The sequence below is a fragment of the Barbus barbus genome, assembly GCF_936440315.1.
Source record: "Barbus barbus genome assembly, chromosome: 15".
In the NCBI taxonomy this organism is placed as follows: domain Eukaryota; kingdom Metazoa; phylum Chordata; class Actinopteri; order Cypriniformes; family Cyprinidae; genus Barbus; species Barbus barbus.
Genome location: NC_136743.1, coordinates 9768881 through 9791400, shown reverse-complemented (window position 1 = coordinate 9791400; position 22520 = coordinate 9768881). Strand labels below are relative to the sequence as shown.

The 22520-nt window shown below is 36.5% G+C and overlaps 1 protein-coding gene across 1 annotated transcript in view; it reads left to right on the top strand.

Moving 5' to 3' along the window:
• LOC306881268 (GTP-binding protein REM 2-like) overlaps positions 1–22362 on the top strand; it is a 32491-nt gene extending 10129 nt beyond the window's left edge. The window contains exons 4-5 of the mRNA XM_079435279.1: positions 7193–7370; positions 20685–22362. Coding sequence (XP_079291405.1) covers positions 7193–7370; positions 20685–21007 — 501 coding nt within the window. The 3' untranslated portion in view covers positions 21008–22362. The remainder of the gene's footprint in view (positions 1–7192; positions 7371–20684) is intronic.
• The last annotated feature ends 158 nt before the right edge of the window (positions 22363–22520 follow it).

Genomic DNA, 22520 nt, shown 5'->3' with positions numbered 1-22520 from the left:
GAGAGATCATACAAAATGCATGTTATTTTTTATTTAGTACTGTCCTGAGTAAGATATTTTCCATAAAAGATGTTTACATATAGTCCACAAGACAAAAAAATAGCTGAAATTATTAAAATAACCACATTCAAAAGTTTGGGAACCCTTGGTTCTTAATACTGTGTGTGGTTACCTGGATGATCTACGACTGTTTTTTTGTTTTGTGATGGTTGTTCATGAGTCCCTTGTTTGTTCTGAACAGTTAAACTGAGCACTGTTCTTCAGAAAAATCCTCCAGGTCCTGCAGAATCTTCAGTTTTACAGCATCTTTTGCATATTTGAACCCTTTCCAGCAGTAACTGTATGATTTTGAGATCCACCTTTTCACGCTGAGGATGATTGAGGGACTCAAACACAACAATTAAAAAAGGTTCAAACATTCACTGATGCTCCAGAAGGAAACACGATGCATTAAGAGCCGGGGGGTGAAATGCATCGTATATATATATATATTAGGGGTGGCACGATACACAGATGTCACGGTTCGGTATGTACCTCGGTTCGGGGGTCACGGATCGATACAACAGGTACAACAGGAAAATAAACAACAAATCTACTATGCTCGGTTTCTTTTCATTTGCTCTGCATTTAACCCATCCAACGTGCACACACACAGCAGTGAACACACACACACACCGTGAACACACACCCGGAGCAGTGGGCAGCCATTTATGCTGCGGTGCCCGGCGGAGCAGTTGGGGGTTCGGTGCCTTACTCAGTCGCACCTCAGTCGTGGTATTGAGGGTGGAGAGAGCGCTGGACATTCACTCCCCCCACCTACAATCCCTGCCGGCCCGAGACTCGAACCCGCAACCTTTGGATTACAAGTCTGACTCTCTAACCATTAGGCCACAACTTCCCTTAAAGAACTTAAAGAAGCTGAGAGTAAAGGTGATGGACTGGCCAAGCATGTCTCCAGACCTAAACCCTATTGAGCATCTGTGGGGCATCCTCAAACTGAAGGTGGAGGAGCGCAAGGTCTCTAACATCCACCAGCTCTATGATGTCATCATGGAGGAGTGGAAGAGGACTCCAGTGGCAACCTGTGAAGCTCTGGTGAGCTTCATGCCCAAGAGGGTTAAGGCAGTGCTGAAAAATAATGGTGGCCACACAAAATATTGACACTTTGGGCCCAATTTGGACATTTTCACTTAGGGGTGTACTCACTTTTGTGGCCAGTGGTTTAGACATTAATGGCTGTGTGTTGAGTTATTTTGAGGGGACAGCAAATTACACTGTTATACAAGCTGTACACTCACTACTTTACATTGTAGCAAAGTGTCATTTCTTCAGTGTTGACACTTGAAAAGATAATAAAATATTTACAAAAATGTCAGGGGTGTACTCACTTCTGTGAGATACTGTATCAATGTATGTATCTATCTATGTATCTATCTATCTATGTAGAATAGAGAATTCTATTCTATCTATCTATGTATCTATCTATCTATGTGTCTGTCTGTTTGTCTGTCTGTATATATGTGTGTATATATATAATATATTAGGGGTGTCCTCGACTAAGGATTTTCATAGTCGAATCAGAAGTTTCAAATCTTGCCGATAGTCGAATCATATGTTTGGAGGCGGGGCAAAATACACTACCAAGAGTTAAGTCAGACATTCCATAATTACTGACGTTAAGACACAGGAAAATGTGTAACGGACGCCTCGCAGATACAAACGGGGTAAATAATGTTTTGTGTTTTGATTAAAAGATAGTTAACATTAACCTTTACACTATGTGCACTATGGACACTTACACACACTGCTGCGTGTGCACAATCTCACAAAAGACTCAGCAATATATGTATGTTTACATGCTCATGCACTACAAATCATCCTGCACTGTTCCCCAACCAGCTGCTGACTCAAATGTCTCTCTTTGCACATGTACAGTATTTGTGAAGCATTCGTATAGTTGTATTTTTTATCCTTATTCTTTTAGTTTGTATAGGGTAAATACTTATATATATATATAGTATACTTATAGTTAAATCTGTCAGTAGGTTAGTAGTGTATAGGTTTATAGTGTTTTTTACTTCATTGTTGTATGTCTGTATTTATGTAGCACCGTGGTCCTGCGAGACACAACATTTCGTTCCACTGTATGTCCCCACATGTAGCGGAATGACAATAAAGCTCAACTTGACTTGACTTAAACGTCAGTGAAACCCTAAGAATTCACAACATTTTTTACAATAGTGCTCTCATTATAACATTATGTATATAACATGTTTTGCATTTCGGTTTTGAGCTGCACACGCCGAAGATGATTATGATTATGGAAAGTGAAACTTAAATCTATAGGGGTGGTTGGATTTATTCACGCACATTAAAATATTTATTTAAAGCTTCTTTCTTTTCAGATTCTTATTTACAGCATTATCATAATAAGGTGTATATTATTTGGGAGAAAACCAGTAGTCCTATGTGAAATCAGACATTTGAGCACACCCATATAGCCAAAATGACATGGTCATAACACCCCGCGAATATTCAACTGTGAGTCAAATCAGGCTCCTCCTATCGAAGCATCAAATCGTCGACTATTCGGGGTCACCCCTAAAAAAAAAAAAAAAAAAAAAAAAAATATATATATATATGGGTCAATATCACTGTAGGGTGCCTTTTGGTGTCCCGTACATAACTCATTTGCCATGATAACATAAAAATGACTGTGAAAGGGTGTGCTATATTAGGCTAAGTTTTTATATTCATGACAAAAGCATTAATTGGCTCTTTAGATAAATTTTCTAGATTTTTTTTTTTTTCTTTTTGTGTAAAAGGATGTGTGTTATTTAGCTATGTCCCATGCACTGCTCATTAAATTTGAATGATTTATTATTATTATATTATTTTTTTAAAAACCTGTTTAGGAAAGGGACATCATACCTTTCAGAAAATATAATTTGCATATTAATTTTGCAATGAAAATGTATTTAACAGTAATATGACAGGATGGACATATCTTATGGTTTATGCTTCGAATAATGGCCCATAATTATCTAAAAAAAATGTGTGGGAGCTCAGCTAATATGTTTCTATAGTACTTTGTCTACTATTTATGATATAACAAAGCGAATGGGAAATTAAAACCAAAATGTTTGAGTATTGTGAGGGTTGAAAGGCACTCTTTGGTGATATTGGCCCATTTATTTCATATACTTCATTTTCTCAAGAAAGTTTATCTTGTTTCAAAGATGGTGAAAAAAGGTGAAAAAAGACTAAAACACTGATGAAACGAGGGGGTTTTGTTGTGTATTCTCTGTATTGGCTCGTTGACCAGGATCTGGCCTGATTTCTGTGTAATCTGTCTTCCTGTGCCAAACGGGGCCGGAAGAAGGTGTGTTTGTGTTAAATCACCCAGTATAGAAAGTACACAGTTCCTGGGAATGAGTTTATGGTGGGAAATGAGTTGAGGGATATTTTAATGCTATGTTTTGCCCATGTTCTAATCTGCTTTGTGACCTCCTATGAACTCATTTTATTCTCAACCAAAGGCTTAACCACAGCAACAGAATGGAGAGAAACAATTTTAGGGTTTTAAAGCTGGAGTGGATCATTTCTGTACCACTGGTAGCACAAAAGGGAATTGAAAAGAAAAAAAAAAATTCCAAATGACTGTTCATCTTCAGTAGAGCTGTACAGCTTGTGAGCCATGAGTTCCCTCTGGATTTTTCTCTTGGGTTTTTAGCGGTTTTGGATTTATGAGTAAAAAGATGTCTGTGGTTAACATTATATTAGGAGACTTTCTAATGTATTGCAGAAATGACACACAATCATACCTTAAACATAAACCTTTAAGCCAAAGTTATTTGTTAAACATAATACAGATTACACCTACTATGATATGACTTAACATGCTTGATGATTAGAATAACCATTTCAGTCCTTATGCAACTTTTTAGCATCTTGTGTTTTTAAAACCCCAGTGATAAGTAATGCTAACCACATATCTACTAATTAGAAAACCAACTTTAAAGAAAAAATCATTAAAAGGGGAACTTAAGAATTCTAGGTTGGCTTACAAATTGACATCATGACTAAACGGGCTCTTAGTGAGTTCCAGTCATGTCAGAATGATCATATGTATAAACTGAGCACACATGAACACTTTAATGTCTTAATTGCTATTGGCAAACTCATTACTTCCGCTCTTGTGTTCCTGTAGCTGAAGCAGTAGAGCATGGTGCTACCAACAACTATGGGTTCATTTTCCAGGGAATGCATCAACTGATCAAATATATACCTCAAATGCAATCTGAGCTACTTTGGATAAAAGCGTCTGGCAAATGCTTTCTGGGTGTCATTTAAAAGATGAATTGTTATTGATTATTATACGTTGTGATGTATGATTAATATTGATCTGGTACCATTTAGTTTGTACATAATTTATATACTAATGATGAAAATAGCAAGAAACTTGCATCCACTTCTTTTGCTGGTCTATAGACCCTTTTTCTGTTAATAAACATTGTGATGTTTTTCTGTGGGCGGAGCTTAGGTGGAGGCAGAAAGATTTCCCTGACCGCTTCACTAACGCTAGCTATGAAGCTTGTTAGTTTTTTTTTTTTTTTTTTAACAATGACTGGAGAAAATCCGATTTTACCTGCTTATGTAAGGTCACTCACTGTCCGGGACCACGATTGTATTTGAAAACGTTAACTTTAACGGACGAAACTTACAATTATAAATGATTAAACATATAAATCGTCAGTTTGTTGTTTTACACACGTGCACACAGACATTATATTTCATACAAGACATAGTCGTGAGATGCATAAGAAATCTTTAGATGCACCCATAACAACAAAAGACAATACTTTATTGAACCTTTTCTGATAAGAACTGTATTTTTGACGATCGTTTCTGTCTAGTTCACTCAATAAAATATACAGCATCAGTGACACCTAATGTACATATTTTGCTGTTCATTAATTTGAATTAGCTCTGAAAAAAAGAAAGATATATAAAATGTTGTTTTGAGAGTCCATTTTACTCTGACCAAAATCATTTATAGGCACTTAATGTTGCCATTACCACTAACAGAGAAATACTGGAAACACTACAGTGTTTAGACTGTAATTCAATCTACAAATTGTTTACTTATAATGGTCTCTTCACATTAAAATGCAACTTTGCCGGTAAGTTACACACTACAGCTTTAAGCAAGATCAGTTTAAACAATCTGCTCAATGTGAGATATTTTGTTCTTAATTAAGTCGTTTTGCAACATAATAAACACAAAATGAATCTTCCTGACACAGACAAGGAGTTCATAACAGTAAATGTGTTTATACAAAAAGCGCCATGCCATGTAGATGAACATTTAGCTGGATTAGTGAGCATAATTTAATTAACCTGCTGTTATAGGGTGTAAATATAGTGAAATTTAGACCATTTTAGCATTTATTAAGAGTGCTGGATTTAATAATCTAAATCTGCACGAGGACAAAAAAGCTGGCAGGCATATTTGCTGACAGCATGGCAGGGATTTATATGTATTTGTGTGTTTCATGACTATAATCACATGCGTACCTGCATGTGTATACTCAGAGCCATTAAAAGCTATGATTTTGTGTGTATACCTGGCCACGAAAGGGCAGACATGGGCCTGTACTGCAGCGGAAGAGTTGTATGCTTTCAACTTGTTTCTCTGATGGAAAGATCTTTTCCTTTGCCCGTCTGGCCCCAGGGAGCCCTTCCATCACAAGGAGCACTATCGACCATGTCATGCTGTCTTCATCGCTCATCAAGATACGTGTCCGCTCCTCGAAGGAGACGACCTCCTCCCCGTGCCCTTCCTGTGTGGGGTTGTGGCAGGTGGCCGAGCCCCCCTTTCCCATCCTGCTTCCGCCCCACTAGACTCTTCCCTTCCAGAGAAACTCTGTGTTTCTGTGGTTGTGTGAATCTCACGCTCCGGGGCCGAGTGCGATTGGCTCGGCTGCAATGCGAATTTTTTAGGCAGCTTTCCAGAGGGCTGGAATTCGCCTTTGGGGAGTCAGAGATGTAGGACACAGGCTTTCCATCTATTTATCTGTTCCTCTTTCTATTTAGGAGATGAAATAGGAAGTGGTCCATAGGGGATGGGCATTTTCTTTCTTCTCTCAATTCATTAAAGATGGAGCGACAGCGCCCTGCCATAGCTGTCACCAAGAGAAAGGCAGACCCCAGTGTGGCTGTACTTTAGCGCTGTAAAGTGTTTGTGGTGATGTGCCATGACGTTCTCGGGGGGGGTAGGCGCTTGACTGAGGCATCTGCTGCCATTTTGAACACACCTGAGCTCTGCAGTGGCAAAACTATGAGCTGGAACAACAACAAAGCCGTCGAAGATTTGAGGTTATCCTCCTTAATTCCCAGTAATCCTCTTTTTCATGGACACAAACACTACTGAGCTGCACTCAAGCAAAAACTGTCCTCCTCTTAAGGTCGTTCACACCAAGAATGATAACGATTAATGGGGTAGTTCACCCAAAAATGAAAAAAATCTGTCAATAGTTACTCACCCTCATGTTGTTCCAAACCCGTAAGACCTTCTTTCATCTTTGGACACAAAAAACAAAAAGAACGACTTTATTCAACAATACTTCTCTGCATCACCCTATAGCAACATTTTGGAGAGTATTGCGATGCATGCACAATTTTCTTGCACGTGTTCTTTGTACCTTTCTGGTCCTTGATCGTGGTAGTGCCCTTGCTGTCTATGGAGGGTCAGAAAGATCTCAGATTTAATAAAAAATATCTTAATTTATGTTCTGAAGATGAAGAAAGGTCTTACAGGTTTGTTACGACATGAGTGAGTAATGACAGATTTTTTTATTTCTTTTTTTTTAACTATCCCTTTAAAGATATCAGCGTCCACACATATTCTGTTCTGTTTATGCGAGCTGCACTAATGTCATCTGCCACTTTAAATGCTTGAGCTTCTTAAAATCGAGTTTCTAGTGATATCGTTCCTCTGTGATAGTGGTGTGGACTTTCTTATTCTCATAGAAACTTTGTCATTATAGTTTATTCTTGCTGCTAACAGGCCTTTACTGACCTGCAACAATAATCATCTAATGGTTTATAAATAATATGTATATGGAGCACTGAGTCTTCATGGTTGAGTGATGCTGTAATTCGTCTGTCTGTGTTTGGATTTGATTGACAGGAGCTGTCCACTCTGCAGTGTGAGGTGTGCATCCTGGTGTTCTCGTTGACGGACAGGCGTAGCTTCCACCGGATCGCTCAGCTCCGCCTACTGTTGAGGGAGACGCTGCCACACACCCCCATCATCCTAGTGGGCAACAAGAGTGACCTTGTGCGCTCCCGTGAGATCAGCACAGAGGGTAGGCTTGTTTTTAATCTACGTCCTTGAGCTACAGATCCCATAATTCAACTCGATTTGCTGCATAGCTGGTGGAGATTACTGGGAATTAAAGGAACAGGGTCAAATGGAAGATTAAAGTTTTATTGTAAATGAAACCCTATGAACACAAATACAGAAAGACAGAGAAAGGAGAGAGACAGTAATAGTAATATGCTATATAAATAGAACACAAAGACCAATTATAATTATTTATACCACCATTATTTAGATATAAGGAAAAGGACCAATTTGAATTGGAGATAGAGATATTAGAATTACATCACTGTCAATTATATACTGGGAACATTATAGCCATTGGTTTAACGGTAAGAATAGTCCAAACATTTTTAAATCTATAATTATAAAAATCATAGAAATTAATTTATGATACACTGCTGTTGAAAAACTGGGGTCAGTTTTTTTTTTTTTTTTTTTTTTTTTTTTTTGTTGTTAAAGAAATTAGGCTTCTATTCAGCAAGGACACAGTAAATTGATCAAAAGTGACAGTAAAGAGCTGACCAGATTTTTTTTTTTTTGCACTGTGCTGCTGAATGTGTCAAGTGTAGTCTTATGAGATTTTGAATGTCAAACACAAATCAATGGGACATTTTTAAATTCCCTAAAAAGTATAAAAATGGATTAACTAGAAAGAGTGCAAAGGCTAAAATAAAACAAAGTATAAATGGAGCTTATTAATCTTTCTTTCCATTGTGATGATGTACATCTGAGTTAAATGTATTATCGGAAAAGAAAATATAGGGCTTGGAGTCAATTTTAGGAAAGAGGCTGGGTTTAAGCAGTAAACGATTGGAAAAGTCTGGCATACGTCACCAGAGGATGACTTGAGACATTTTGATAAAGATGATAATGGGAACACTTTAGTATAGGGACCAATTCTCACTTTTAACTAGTTGCTTATTAGCATGCCTATTATTAACACATTATCAGTATTTCAAACGTATTAGTACTTAAATTCTGCATGATCATATTCTACATCCCTAATCCAACCCAATACCTAAACTTAACAACTTCCTTACTAACTACTAACAAATTGGGTGTTTATTGAGGCAAAAGTCATTGTTAATGGTTTGTTAATAGTGATAATTGGACCTTAAAATAAAGTGTGACCATAATAACAAAACATGCATGGATCAATTGTTCACAAAAAGAACATGCATTTTAGAAAACAGAGGAATTCTCATTTCATCATGAAAATAAGCTGAAAATTGTGGGAAAATAAGAATAAAATGTATGAGTAATTTCAATACAGTAATTTAGAGTACAGATCATATAATTCAACAGGTATTTTGTCCACACAAGGCTCCCTGTAGTCCACCTCTGTCTCTCACACTTGTGAGTCATCTATATTAACCTTGCTGCTATGACTCAGCTTTTGTCTAAATGCTATCTCCATCTGGCTGTATTTATATAAGGGGCTTCATGGATTCCTGGCAAGAAAAATCACTCAGCTTATCGGCATGAGCAGGTGCTGCTAGGAGATGTGCATTCGTAAAGTGGGCACATTGTCCATTTAGGGCTGTTATGGAATATATTGCTGGTGTTGTCTCAGCAGGGCAGAATGTAGTTCAACTCAGTTTAGTTTCTGCCACTGCATTTTAATCAAACGGATTTCTTTACCTACAATGTATTTGAAAATGGTCTAACTATTTGAAAATGTGTAAAATAGCCAACACATGGGAGAGTGATTGCTTACAATTTAAAATGATATATATAAAAAAAGTGTGTGTGTATCTTTAATATTACACAAAAATAACCAGAGAAAATACAAAATGCAGTTTTCAAATAATGATTTAATTTATTAATGGAAAAAAGCTGTCCAAACCTGCCTGGCCCTATGTGAAAAAGTAATTGCCCTCTAAATCTAATAACTGGCTGTGCCACCCTTTGCAGTAACAACTGCAATCAAGCGTTTGCGATTACTGGCAATGAGTCTTTCACATCGCTGTGGAGGAAGTTTGGCCCACTCTTCTTTACAGAATTGTCTTAATTCAGCCACATTGGAGGGTTTTCGAGCATTTGTTTAAGGTCATGCCGCAGCATCTCAATCGGATTTAAGTCCGTACTTTGATTTGGCCACTCTAAAACCTTAATTTTGTTTTTCTTGAGCCATTCAGAGGTGGACTTGCTGGTGTGTTTGGGATCATTGTCCTGCTGCATAACCCAAGTGCGCTTAAGCTCGAGGTCACAAACTGATGGCCGGACATTCTCATTCAGGATTTTCTGATATTCATGTTTCCATCAATTATGGCAAGTCATCCAGGTCCTGAAGCTGCAAAGCAGCCCCAGACCATCACACTACCAACCACCATGTTTGACTGTTGGTATGATGTTCTTTTTATGAAATGCTGTGATGGTTTTACGTCAGATGTAACGGAACACACACCTTCCAAAAAGTTCAACTTTTGTCTCATCAGTCCACAGAATATGTGCCCAAAAGTCTTTGGGATAATCAAGATATTTTTTGGCAAATGTGAGATGAGCCTTTGTGTTCTTTTTAGTCAGCAGTGTCTTTTGCCTTGGAACTCTCCCATGGATGCCGTTTTTGCCCAGTCTCTTTCTTATTGTTGAATCATGAACACTGACCTTAATTGAGGCAAGTGAGGCCTGCAGTTCTTTAGATGTTGTTCTGGGTTCTTTATTGACCTCCTGGATGAGTCGTCGTTGTGCTCTTGGAGTAATTTTGGTAGGCCGGCCACTCCTTGGAAGGTTCACCACTGTTACAAATTTCCTCCATTTGTGGATAATGGCTCTGACCATGGTTCACTGGAGTCCCAAAGCCTTAGAAATGGCTTTATAACCCTTTCCAGACTGATACATGTCAACTATTTTGTTTCTCATCTGTTCTTGAATTTCTTTAGATTGCGGCATGATGTGTTGCTCTTTAAGCATGCTTCACTTTGTCAGACATGTTCTATTTAAGTGATTTCTTGATTCAACAGGTCTGGCAGTAATCAGGCTTGGGTTTGGCTATTGTAGCATGTAACGTGTTTAGCGTGTCACACTAGCGTAACATTCAATATGGGCCAATTGATCAGAAGAAAGGTGCGACTGCTGGAGAGAGGAAGACAACACAGCAGGTGAGTGAACAATCAATACAAAGTCTTGTTTTCTGATTCAGTTTGATTTTGTATTAAGAAAAAATGTACTCTTTAGCTTTTTGCTCAAAATGTGTATCACATAGGTAAACAAAGGACAATAAATTATAATATTATCCACACTCTTGTTGGGTTTTTTACAGGTACGTGGACTCAGTTTTGGACAGCAGTTTGAACACTTTTGACTCAATTGGAAACAGATTCTCATACACTTATGAATAATAAAATAAAACTCTTGCAAAAATTCAACACTGTGTCAGATTCCTTGTAACACAACAAAATGAAAGAAAAATATTGTGACCAATAACTTGAATACCTCAAAAAATGTAATCAAATAGACAATTAATCTGATTCAATATACAGAATGAAGTTCTGAATTTTCACTTTCAGTTGCAAATGAATCACTTTCTCCTCAAAACTCAATAGTGAAGTGAAGTGACATACGGCCAAGTATGGTGACCCATACTCGGAATTCGTGCTCTGCATTTAACCCATCCAAAGTGCACACACACAGCAGTGAACACACACACACACACCGTGAACACACACCCGGAGCAGTGGGCAGCCATTTACGCTGCGGCGCCCGGGGAGCAGTTGGGGGTTCGGTGCCTTGCTCAATGGCACCTCAGTCGTGGTATTGAGGGTGGAGAGAGCGCTGGACATTCACTCCCCCCACCTACAATCCCTGCCGACCCGAGACTCGAACCCGCAACCTTTTGGATTACGAGTCCGACTCTCTAACCATTAGGCCACGACTTCCCAATAGTCTGTCCAATGTGAATCAGAGGCTCAAGATTTGACAAAGTAATTCAGTTAACCTTAGTTCATGAATTGAATAGATGAGTTCAGAGAGCTGTTGATTCTTTTAGAATAGTTCAGGATCACAATTAATGTCTTTCGTTGAGAAACCAAAAAGGAAAAAAATAGAAAAAACAAGATTATCTCAATGAGTCCAAGTCCCGTTTGTCAAAAAGTAAAAGAAATAATCTATGGTGTTATTTTACTGCCAAATGTTGAGAACACATTTTTGTATTTCTGTTAACCTGTTAATATAATGCGCGAGCGTGAATCTCCCCGCATGCGGATTTCCTTCTAGCACAAAACTGCACTTAAAACGTGTCTCTCCTCTCGCTCAAGTGTGCGTGTGCGCGCTCAAACTTTATCCTGTACACTCGCACATCTCTCCGTGCTCTTGCGCTAGATAGGAATTATTTTCACACCTGGATTAAACGTCAAAATTTATCAGGCAATCAGATTTTTCTACGACTGACCCGATGAAAATACTAGGCCTACATGAAGAGGGAACTGATCCTGGAATTTCTCTACAATTTAATAATATTTAGTCATATCAAATGTATATTAGAAATGGCTAGGAATCGGGTGCTTGGATGATTTCTAAAATAAAAAAAAATAACCTAGTTTGTCTAATCGTTTGGTCAAACCTCTCTGAGCGATTTATCTCATTCTCATTTATCTCAACTCATTTGCTCTCCATGTTATGGATACAGAAGACCATAAGCAGGTAATGTAATTGCATGGCATTGTAATTTTGGTAACACTTTCTATGAAGCCGTATTTATAATACATTAGGGTATTTTAAGGCACTATAATGAATGCATAATGCATTATAAAAAACCTTATAATATGTTAATACATCTTATGAATATTCATAAGAACAGTTTTAATGTATTATAATATTTACTTATTAGTGGTTATAGCTTTTAAGAATATGATGATTTATAACACCGTGAACACGTTGCATTCACTTAAGTTACAATGGATTATATTTCTCATAGTAATAATGCATTATACGTCTCGTATCTTGCCACCTTTCTTATGCTACTTTACCTAAAGCCATAAATTACCACTTATAGGTATAGTAATAATAGTATTTTTTTCTTCTCTCAAACAGATCAGATATCAGATCAGATTGCTTTGAACTACCAGTTTGATTATTTTGATGGTACCCTTTAGACAGCTGTTGTTAAGTAACTCTGCAAGTACGTCAACATTCTACCTATCCTAACCTTAACCTAAGCCTACTAGTACTCTCATGAGAGTTAGTTGACACGTAGTTGAAAAGTTGCTTATAGTCAATAGACTAAGGGGACATCAAAATAAAATGTAACCTAACATATAAACATTGCATTTTTTTTTCAGTTGAAATTATTAACTAGCTCACATCAAAATTAATATTAGCCTCACAGGGAACACTCAAATAACACTTCACACCTAACCACTTACAAGATGTACTGTAGTAAGATACTATGCAGATATTAAATAATGTCAAGATGCATAGTCCATTATCAATGTAAAAGTATATTTAATATGGTGTTCATTGTTATAATTAATCATAATCTTAAAAGTTATAAGCACAAATGTGTAAGCGTTATGTATTATATTATAATTGTTATGACAATTAGACAGTATAATATATTATAAGGTGTTTTTGTAATGCATTATGCATTCATTATAATGCCTTAAGAATACCCTTATAATTTATTATAAATATGGGCTTCATGGAAAGTGTTACCGTAATTGTTTTGTTACATTTTGGACTGCACTGATTTATAAAGTGTAAATGTCTTAAACGTTTGTAAATAGATAGCTGTTTTTATACAGTCTATGATAGATACTCTGTAAAAAGTGAACAGTTGGATCAACTTAAAAAAAAAAATCTATTGGTAACACCTAAAAAAAAAAAACAGGTAAAGGTAATGAATTAAGTTGGAAAAAAATATTAATAAAATATTTTTTAAGTGTTACCAACATTTTGTATTTAATACTAATAATAATCAATAATCAGTTTTGTGTAAATTAATGGTTAATAAACTAGTGTTTTGTCTAGTGGTTTTTAAAAGTAATACTTCAATTAAAAATAGTAATAAAGTCTAATTTACTTGGCCTAATGCCATCCCTTAACATTTCTGGACACCATTTACTTGCATAGCATAGACCTACAGAGCTGATAATTTATTCTTGAAATGTTTGTACATGTTCAACAAGAGAATAAAGTCATGCATATCTTGGATGGCATGGGGAGAATGTTTTAAATTTGGGTAAACCCTAATGCTCATTGTGCTTCTTGTGTACCCACCAGGTTATGTTGGGAAGGGCAAGCAAGGTGAGCTCCGTGGAATTTACTCAGAAGCAATGCATCCGGGATTTTGCAGTGTCCACTGCATGCAAGTCTATTGTGCTGAATGAATGATTTTACATAATTTGATTAATCAGAAATAAAATAATTTACCCACCCTAAGATTTCAAATTAATACATTGATTTGTGTAACATGTTCTGAAGAACATTAGTCTGTCATTTGCTGTAATTTGATTAAAAAAAATGTGCAATACAGGCAAATTGTAACTACATTTTCTTAACAGTACTCAACATTTTCTTTATGTATCACACATTTACCTCCTAAGTGCAATTCCATCTCACTTTAATGTTCTTTGGTAGGCTACTGTAGAAGAATTGTAGAAGTAAAATGTAATATCCAGAAATATGCTTAAATTAGCTGTCACCATCACTAAGCATGGAAAAACGTGTGAAGACGTGATTTCAATGTTGACAGTGAATGGTATTGGACACACAGAATAATGACAACACTAAGAATTTCATTTTAAACTACTATGAAAATGCGTTATATTTATGTCATTTTAAACTACGATGAAATCCAGCCTATTTGCGGCATAAGCTCCTCCCACTTGCTGGTCTCCGGGCTGCAGCGATATCTACTTGCATTTAATCAGTGATTTCTTTCCGATTCTTCCTTAACGTGCATATATTATTGGCTTTTATTCCTTCTTTCATTTTATTTTCACTGGTAGCCTGGGTTACCCGGGTTACACTATAGTGAAATGTAACTCAGCTTTCTAAAATAATGTGGTTCTTTCATGATGTAACAGTAGGGGGCAATAAAATTTTCACGTAGGGCCAGGTAGGGACAGCTTTTTTCCCTTAAATGAAATCATTTAAAAACTGCATTTTGCATTTATTTGCATTATCTTTGTGTAATATCAAAATTTGTTTGATCTGAATCTTTTAAGTGTGACAAGTATGCAAAAAAAATTTTTAACAAAAAGAAAAGCAGGAAGGGGGCAAAAACCTTTCACTGCACTGTATATATGATTGTCTGCAGAATTTCAGTTAAATTCAGTTCAGTTAAATATTCAGTATTGAACATTTTAATGAGAAGTAATCAAAAACTCTATAAGGGGCACGTTTCCCCCTCAGTGTAAATTGGCTTAATGTGTCTGGTTGATTCCATAGTTGTGCTTGCATCGCTCGCTGTCTCTCTCTCTCTCCTCTTCTCATCTGTTTGCCATGCTTGGCATGTTTGGGACATTTTTTTTTTATGTTTGGTCTGTATTATCTCTCACCCACAATGTGCTGGTGTTACTATCTTTATGTGTGTATACGTGTGCCAATGCTGGTACGTGCACTCACATTCTCTCTCTCACACCTTTCTTTCTCTAATTCTCTCCTTCTCTTGCGTGGTGAAGTGAACCCCCTGTGCAATGTGTTTGCAGGACTGTGATAAGGAGGATAAGGAAGCTTAGTGTGTTGTAATCATTAAGAAAATGGTGTGCTGGCACTTTCATTTATTAGAGCTGATAACAGGATGGTTCCACGGGAAGGATGACATCAGAGGTGCTCTGTTCTTTTGGAAAATTACATCCAGTATAAGCTGCATTCTTCTGATTATTTCACTTTGCTCATCCACCATAATTATGAACAAGAACAGGGCAATGTAAAGGCAAATCTAACATCTGATGACATTTATATGGTGGCCAAAATATTAGAACACTATTTTCATCAGCTAAAAAAAGATTTTAAGTCAGTTATTTCTATATTTTGCTGTATTGTGTCAGTAGGAAATATCATCCATGTCCAAACGTTCATTTTGCCATTAATTGTAATAATGGTAGGTCTCTTGAATCATCTTGGATACATTGCCACAGTTCTTCTGGATTTAGTCTGTCTCAGTTTGTTGTGTTTCTTCATGTCATTTCAGACAGACTGGATGATGATCAGATCAGATCTCTGTGTGGAGCGCTGGCTGTTGTCAGACACACATCTCACTGGATTATTACATGGCAAAATCAATGTTTGGAAATGTAAACTGATATTTCCTACTGACACAATACAGAAAAAGATAGAAATAACTGACCTAAAACCAATTTTTTTAGCTGGTGAAAATACTAGTGTTCTAATAATTGTGGCCACCACTGTATATATTTATATAGATGTATGTAATCCATATACGTATGGATAAAGTGATTAATAAGAGCTCTTGAGCGACAAATCAGCATATTGATTAGAATAGAATTATTTTAGCATAGAAATATTTCTGAAGGATCATGTGATTCTGAAGGCTAAAGTAGTGGCTGCTGAAAATTCAGTTTTGCATCACATGGAATAATGTTTCATTATTTTTCTTTACTCTATATTTGATCAAATAAATGTGAGCCTGGGTGAGCATAAGATAACTTCAAAAACAAAAATTGACAGATTCCCAAGATTTTACTACGTTCACTTTTAGTATTGTCCTGAAAGAAGAAAAAAATGTGATTTGAGCTACAGATACAATAGTTAAGATACTGTTGTGTGCAGATTTCAGAGATGATGGTCTATTGCTATTCATGCAAAACATAGGAAATAGCTGCCTGAGAATGTTACTGAGATGACTACAGAGTGCCTTTAAAAAGACTTTGAGACATAGCTGCAGAATTTGAATGAATCATGCATGTCAGGAGCACAAACGAGGAACGAGGTATGCTCCAAAGTTTAATACTTTTAGGCTTAGGGGTATATTAAAGTCTTTCAACCCTAAGTATGAACAGTAGGAAGCACCACTAGTGAGCACATAAGATGGGTGTGGCAGGGAGAAAAGGACCTTGTAGGAAGTGCAGAGGACAGTTATGCGGACACATCTGTGCTAAGCATATTTATTCCTCTGGGTGCTGCAGCCAGTGTGGTTATCGATACGGAAATATTCTGAATCTCTTTCTGTATGCATCTGTCTTCCTGTCTCCGATACAAACACATGAGCGCACCCACTCACTATGTTCTCAGCTTCATGTAAATGGGTTTAATTTACATTGTGTATTTGCGAGTCAGCTATTTGATGCTGACATTCAAGCCTTATTTAAACAGGCACACCGACACTGGATGTGTACATGCTTTGAGGTCATACAGACTAAATCACTGAAACAGAGACACCCAGCCTTATGCTGGAGAAGATGAGTCTATAGCCATAAATTAAATTTACAACTCTGAAGGACCGTAATGCTACACACATGTGATAAATCTCCTGTGTGCTGTGCCAGAACGAATGGGTACCCCTTCAGTTTTGTTAAGATAACAGGGTCAATCATTTTATAGGGGTCGTATCTGATGTTTTATCATTTATTTGTTTCACTTAAGTCTATTTATTTTTCCCCACCTCAACCCTCTCAAGAGCATTCAATTTAACCTCTGTCCCTTATCATTTTTTCCATTTAATCCTAAGAAACTTTGGCATATATACTCCTCTCTCGCTCTCTCTGTGTGTGTGTGTGTGTGTGTGTGTGTGTGTGTGTGTGTGTGTGTATGTATGTATGTATATATATATATATATATAATTATTTTATTTTATTTATTTATTTTTTTTTTTGACTTTCATGAGCTGTAAGGTCTAATCGTCAAAATTAAAACTAAAAACTTTTAAAATGTTTTACTTTACATGTAATGACTCTAGAAAATATGAAAGTTTCACTTTTTGAAATGTTACCTAAAAAAATGAACTCTTTCACGATATTCTAATTTTTTGAGATGCACCTGTATGTGTGTATATACATATACATATATAGTCATGGCCAAAAATATCGGCACCCTTGGTAAATATGATCAAAGGCGGCTGTGAAAATGTATCTGCATTGTTAATCCTTTTGATCTTTTATTTAAAAAATTAACACACATCTAACCTTTCATTGGATAATAAGAATTTAAAATGGGGGGAAATATCATTATGAAATAAATGTTTTTCTTTAATACACATTGGCCACAATTAACGACACCCTTTTATTCAATACTTTTTGAAACCCCCATTTGCCAGTTTAACAGCTCTAAATTTTCTCCTATAATGCCTGATGAGGTTAGAGAACACCTGACGAGATCAGAGACCATTCCTTCATCCAGAATCACTCCAGACCCTTTAGATTCCAGCTCCATGACGGTGCTTCTTTTCTTCAGTTCACCTTACTCATTTTCTACAGGGTTCAGGTCAGAGGACTGGAATGGCCATAGCATAAGCTTGGTTTTGTGCCCAGTGACCCATTTTTGTGTTGTTTTTGAGGTTTATGTTTGGATTATTGTACGGTTGGAAGATCCAAACATGGCCCATTATAAGATTTCTAACAGAGTCAGACACTTATTGATTTTTTTATCTGTTGGTATTTGGAATTCATGATGCCATGTGTCTAAACAAGATGTCCAGGACCTCCAGCAGAAATATAGGCCCACAACATCAAAAAAATACAGCAGTATATTTCACTGTACACATGGGGTACTTTTTATCCCTGTGTTCACCAAACCCATCTTGAGTGTTTGCTGCTAAAAAGATAATTTTTTAGTTTCATCTGACCATGAAGCCAGTCCCATTTGAAGTTCCAGTCGTGTCTGATAACTGAATATGCTGGAGTTTGTTTTTGGATGAGCTTTTTTCTTGAAACCCTCCCGAACAACATGTGGTGATGTAGGTGCTGTTTGACAATTTTTTTTTTTTTTTTTAAGGTTTTCTGACCCAGAGACTCAACTATTTTCTGCAATTCTCCAGCTGTGGTCCTTGCATTAGGATGATATAGACACACGTCCTCTTCTAGGCAGTTTCGTAACATTTTCTGTTGATTGGAAATTCTTAATTATTGCCCTGGGAATTTTGACTGTTATAGCTCTTTTCTTAAAGCCAATTCACTAATTTGTGAAGCTCAATTATCTTTTGCTGCACATCAAAAATATATTTGTTTTTTGTCATCGTGATGGGTGATTAAGGGAATTTGGGCTTTGTTTTCCCTCCTATTTACATTTCTGTGAAACAGGAAGCCATGGCTGGATAATTTCATGTTCATAATCACCCTGGAGTGCTCAAAATTGTGAATATGAATGGGAATATACTTCAGAGATATTTTATTCATAAGGATTTCTAGGGGTGCCAATAATTGTGTCCAACGTGTATTTGAGAAACTTTTTTCATAATGATATTTCCCCCCATTTTCAATTCTTATTATCCAATGAAAGGTCAGATTTTTGCGAATTTTTAAAATAAAAGATCAAAAGGATTAACAATGCAGAGTAATTTTCACAGTGTTCTTTGATCATCTTTACCAAGGGTGCCGATATTTTTGGCCATGACTGTATATTGAAAGAAAGCTCTTATGCTCTTCAATGCTTCATTTGATCATATATATTCCTTTGTTTTCAGAGCTGATTAAAAAAAAAAAAAAAAAGGATTGTCTAATGTATAGAACATTCAAAAGAACAGCATTTATTTGAAGCAGAACATTTTTTTCTTGTCACTTTTGATCATCTTTTTTTTTGAGATAACAGGGTCCATCATTTCATAGGGGTCATATCTGATGTTTTATCATTTATTTGTTTCCCTTAAGTCTGTTTATTTTTCCCCACCTTTTATATTTTATCCTATATTATACATTTTTATTCAGTCACTTTTTATCAATTGAATGCATCCTTGCTGAATAAAATATTAATTTATTTTTAAAAAATATTACTGACCCCAAACTTTTGAACACAATGTAAAGATAATGATATTTAAAAAATTGGGTATCACCAATACTGGATCCTCTTTAAGCAGGCTTTATTTGCTATTGTACCTTGAAATGTCTTTGCAAACGAGAAAACACTTTCTTATGTAGTGGGTTTGCTATTGGATCCAATCAAGTTGCACCTGCTCCATCCTACAGCAACAGCCTCTTAGCAAAGCCTGTGACAGATTCACAGAACAATCCGTGCTGAACTGTGTCACACAAGGTTGAATTGAAATGATCATGAGTCATGGTAAAAATAAACATCAGCCACTTATTTCTATAGCTGTGATCTTTCAGAGGGATATGATGCCAGGATCAACACAATGTTTGGTTGGGCTTGCCATTAGTTACAGACTGTACCAACTGCATAGCATCTTATTGTGGTTGAAGAATAACAAAATAATACTGAATATTTGCGTTATCTTATTCTGCTGTTGTTGTTGTTTTATCTATCCTTCTTCATCATTACTTTACTTTGTCAGGCCAGGCCAACTTGCTGAACACTGAATAGGCGTAGTTGACGTGTAAATGTGGGTGGTCATGTGTGAATGTTTTCATTGTTGTGCTGTCAGATTTCTGAACAACCTGCCTTGTTTCAGTGTTGGTATTGTTTAATAAAACTTAAGCTATTAATTATTGTTTTAGTTAATTGAAATAAAGGTTAAATAAAATAGATTAAATTTAAATTTCTTACCTTATTATTATTATTATTAATAATTTTAGTTTTTCTCATTTTCATTTAAGTTGAAGTGCTAATATAACTATAAATAAATTCAGGCTATAAAAATATTTAAAAGTAAAAATGATCATCACATAAAATTAATAAAACTTTAACCAAAATAAAAATAAAAACTGAAAATTTAAAAATAAACCTAATTAACAATATTAATTTAGTATATAAATCATATTTTAATAACATTAGTTTCAATAAACAGTCTTTTGAACTGACTGCTAAAACATGAAACTAAATTCCTATTATTATAATATTTTACATTTTTCATGATACAATCCCTAGAAAACTGAAAAACATTTATCCCAATCCAGATATGACATGTAATTTTATCAGTCTCCTCCTCCTCCTCGTCTGTTTGTTTCTTCTCTCAGGTCATGTCACTCATCCACAATGGTGCCGTCTAGTCAACATCTAAAGTGATCTAATTCAATCCTGTCCACACACCTCTGAACAAACACACCCACACAAACAGCAAGCGTTTAGCCTTTATTTCTCCTTTCCTACGGCCCCTCCGTGCTCCATTAAGCCCCACTCAATTGATTCAGTTATCTAATGCTAATCTGTTTTGGTATGACAAGAGATAGTCAAACTCCATCTGCGTCTGTATCACTCAAACTCTCTCACTCTCTTTCTTTCTCAGAGGCACACTCCAGCGCAATGATGTTTGGCTGCCTGTATCTGGAGCTCTCCGTCTCTCTGGACCACCACACTAATGACCTGTTGGAAGTGGCTGTGAGAGCGGCCCGGGGCCACATCCTGGGGCCCGGCTGGACAGAGGGGTCCCCCACGGCGGCCCGCCAAGAGAGCTTGACCAGCAGGGCCAAACGCTTTCTGTCAGGGCTCGTTCCGCGCTCCCACCTCGGTCGAGACCGGGAGGGCGGAAGAGACCTCAGCAGACACAGAGGAAGCAGGATGCTCAGGCAGAAATCACGTTCTTGTCATGACCTCAGCGCTCTAATGTAACCGAAAACGACCGAGAGAGAGAGAAGGAGAGAAGATGTTAAAGGAGGCTAGAGCAGAAATTGAGGAACTGCATGTAAGATTGACAGGTGAGGAGATAAGAGACAGTGTTGCCGCATCACTTCACAGAGGAGATCATTCTCCAGAGATATTACCTAAACTAGTATGTGTGAAATTAGTTGTTTATACCAGTCTCTCAGTCATTGAACGTGGCAGTGGTGCAGCGAAACCTTGCAGTGTATAAACTATCCTGACAGAACATGACCTTTGAGGTTGCGAGAGGCCTGTAAACAGACAGACCAACATAAATATAGCATTGGATTTCAGTATAATGAGAGGATCATGCTGGCTGTGGCAGGCTGTTAGTGGTAGAATAGCTTCTGTAGTAGAAGCATGCTGACATGGCACAGATGCAGAACTGTAGTAAAAGTTCTGTCGTAAAAAAAAAAAGCACAGAATAGGATAATTAGTTAATTTAGTTAATGCATGGATTTAGCGTTTTAGCTCTCACTCTACCTGCACAAAAATAGCATATTTTTAGGTTTAGGGGAACCAAATAAAGGGATTTAAAGTGAAGCGGTTATTGAAAAAACCCATGTTGGTTGATAGGGCTGCACGATACTGGGATATATATATTTTTTCCGTTGTATGAAAAATACAGGAATTATCACTAGATGACTTGAATAGCTATATATGGAAAGAATGAATCATTATAAAATGATTAGGATGATTTTGTTGAGGAGTGCATTTGATTTAAAAAAAAAAAAAAAATTTACCCTGAAGACTTTTTTTTTAGCGTAAACCATCTGATTTGAGAATAATTGAAAGATTTGGGTGTTTACATTTGGGTGTACTCTTTACAAGAACCACCCAGTTTTTTTTTCATAGTTTTCATAGGTCATATTCCCGTTGTTTTTGACCCATTTAATCTGACTATAAAATAACAATAATGGATTTTCATACTTTTATGGACCTTGACAGTGCAATTTACTATGCAGTCAATGGGACAGTCTCAAGTCTCCCGGTTTTCATCTAAAATATTTTAAATTGTATTCCGAAGACAAACAAAGCTTTTACGGGTTTGGAACTATAGATGTATATTGACGCCCTATTCAACCGTTCCAGGCACGTAGATGCGGCCGCCATCTTGGAACAGTCAACTTGACGTCATTCACCATACTGTTGGTTCTCACAGAGCCGTTGGGTTCGCAGACCATCGAAATTGTCATTCCGCTACATGTGGGGATATACAGTGGAACGAAATGTCGTGCCTCGCAGGACCACGGTGCTAAATAAATACAGACATACTGACAGATTTAACTATAAGTATACTATATATATAAGTATTTACCCTATACAAACTAAAAAATAGAAGATAAAAAATACAAACTATACGAATGCTTCACAAATACTGTACATGTGCAAAGAGAGACATTTTGAGTCAATGTGAATGTAAATGTTATGAATGTAAAATATATATGAAAGTTTCACTTTTTGAAATAAGTTACAGAAAAAT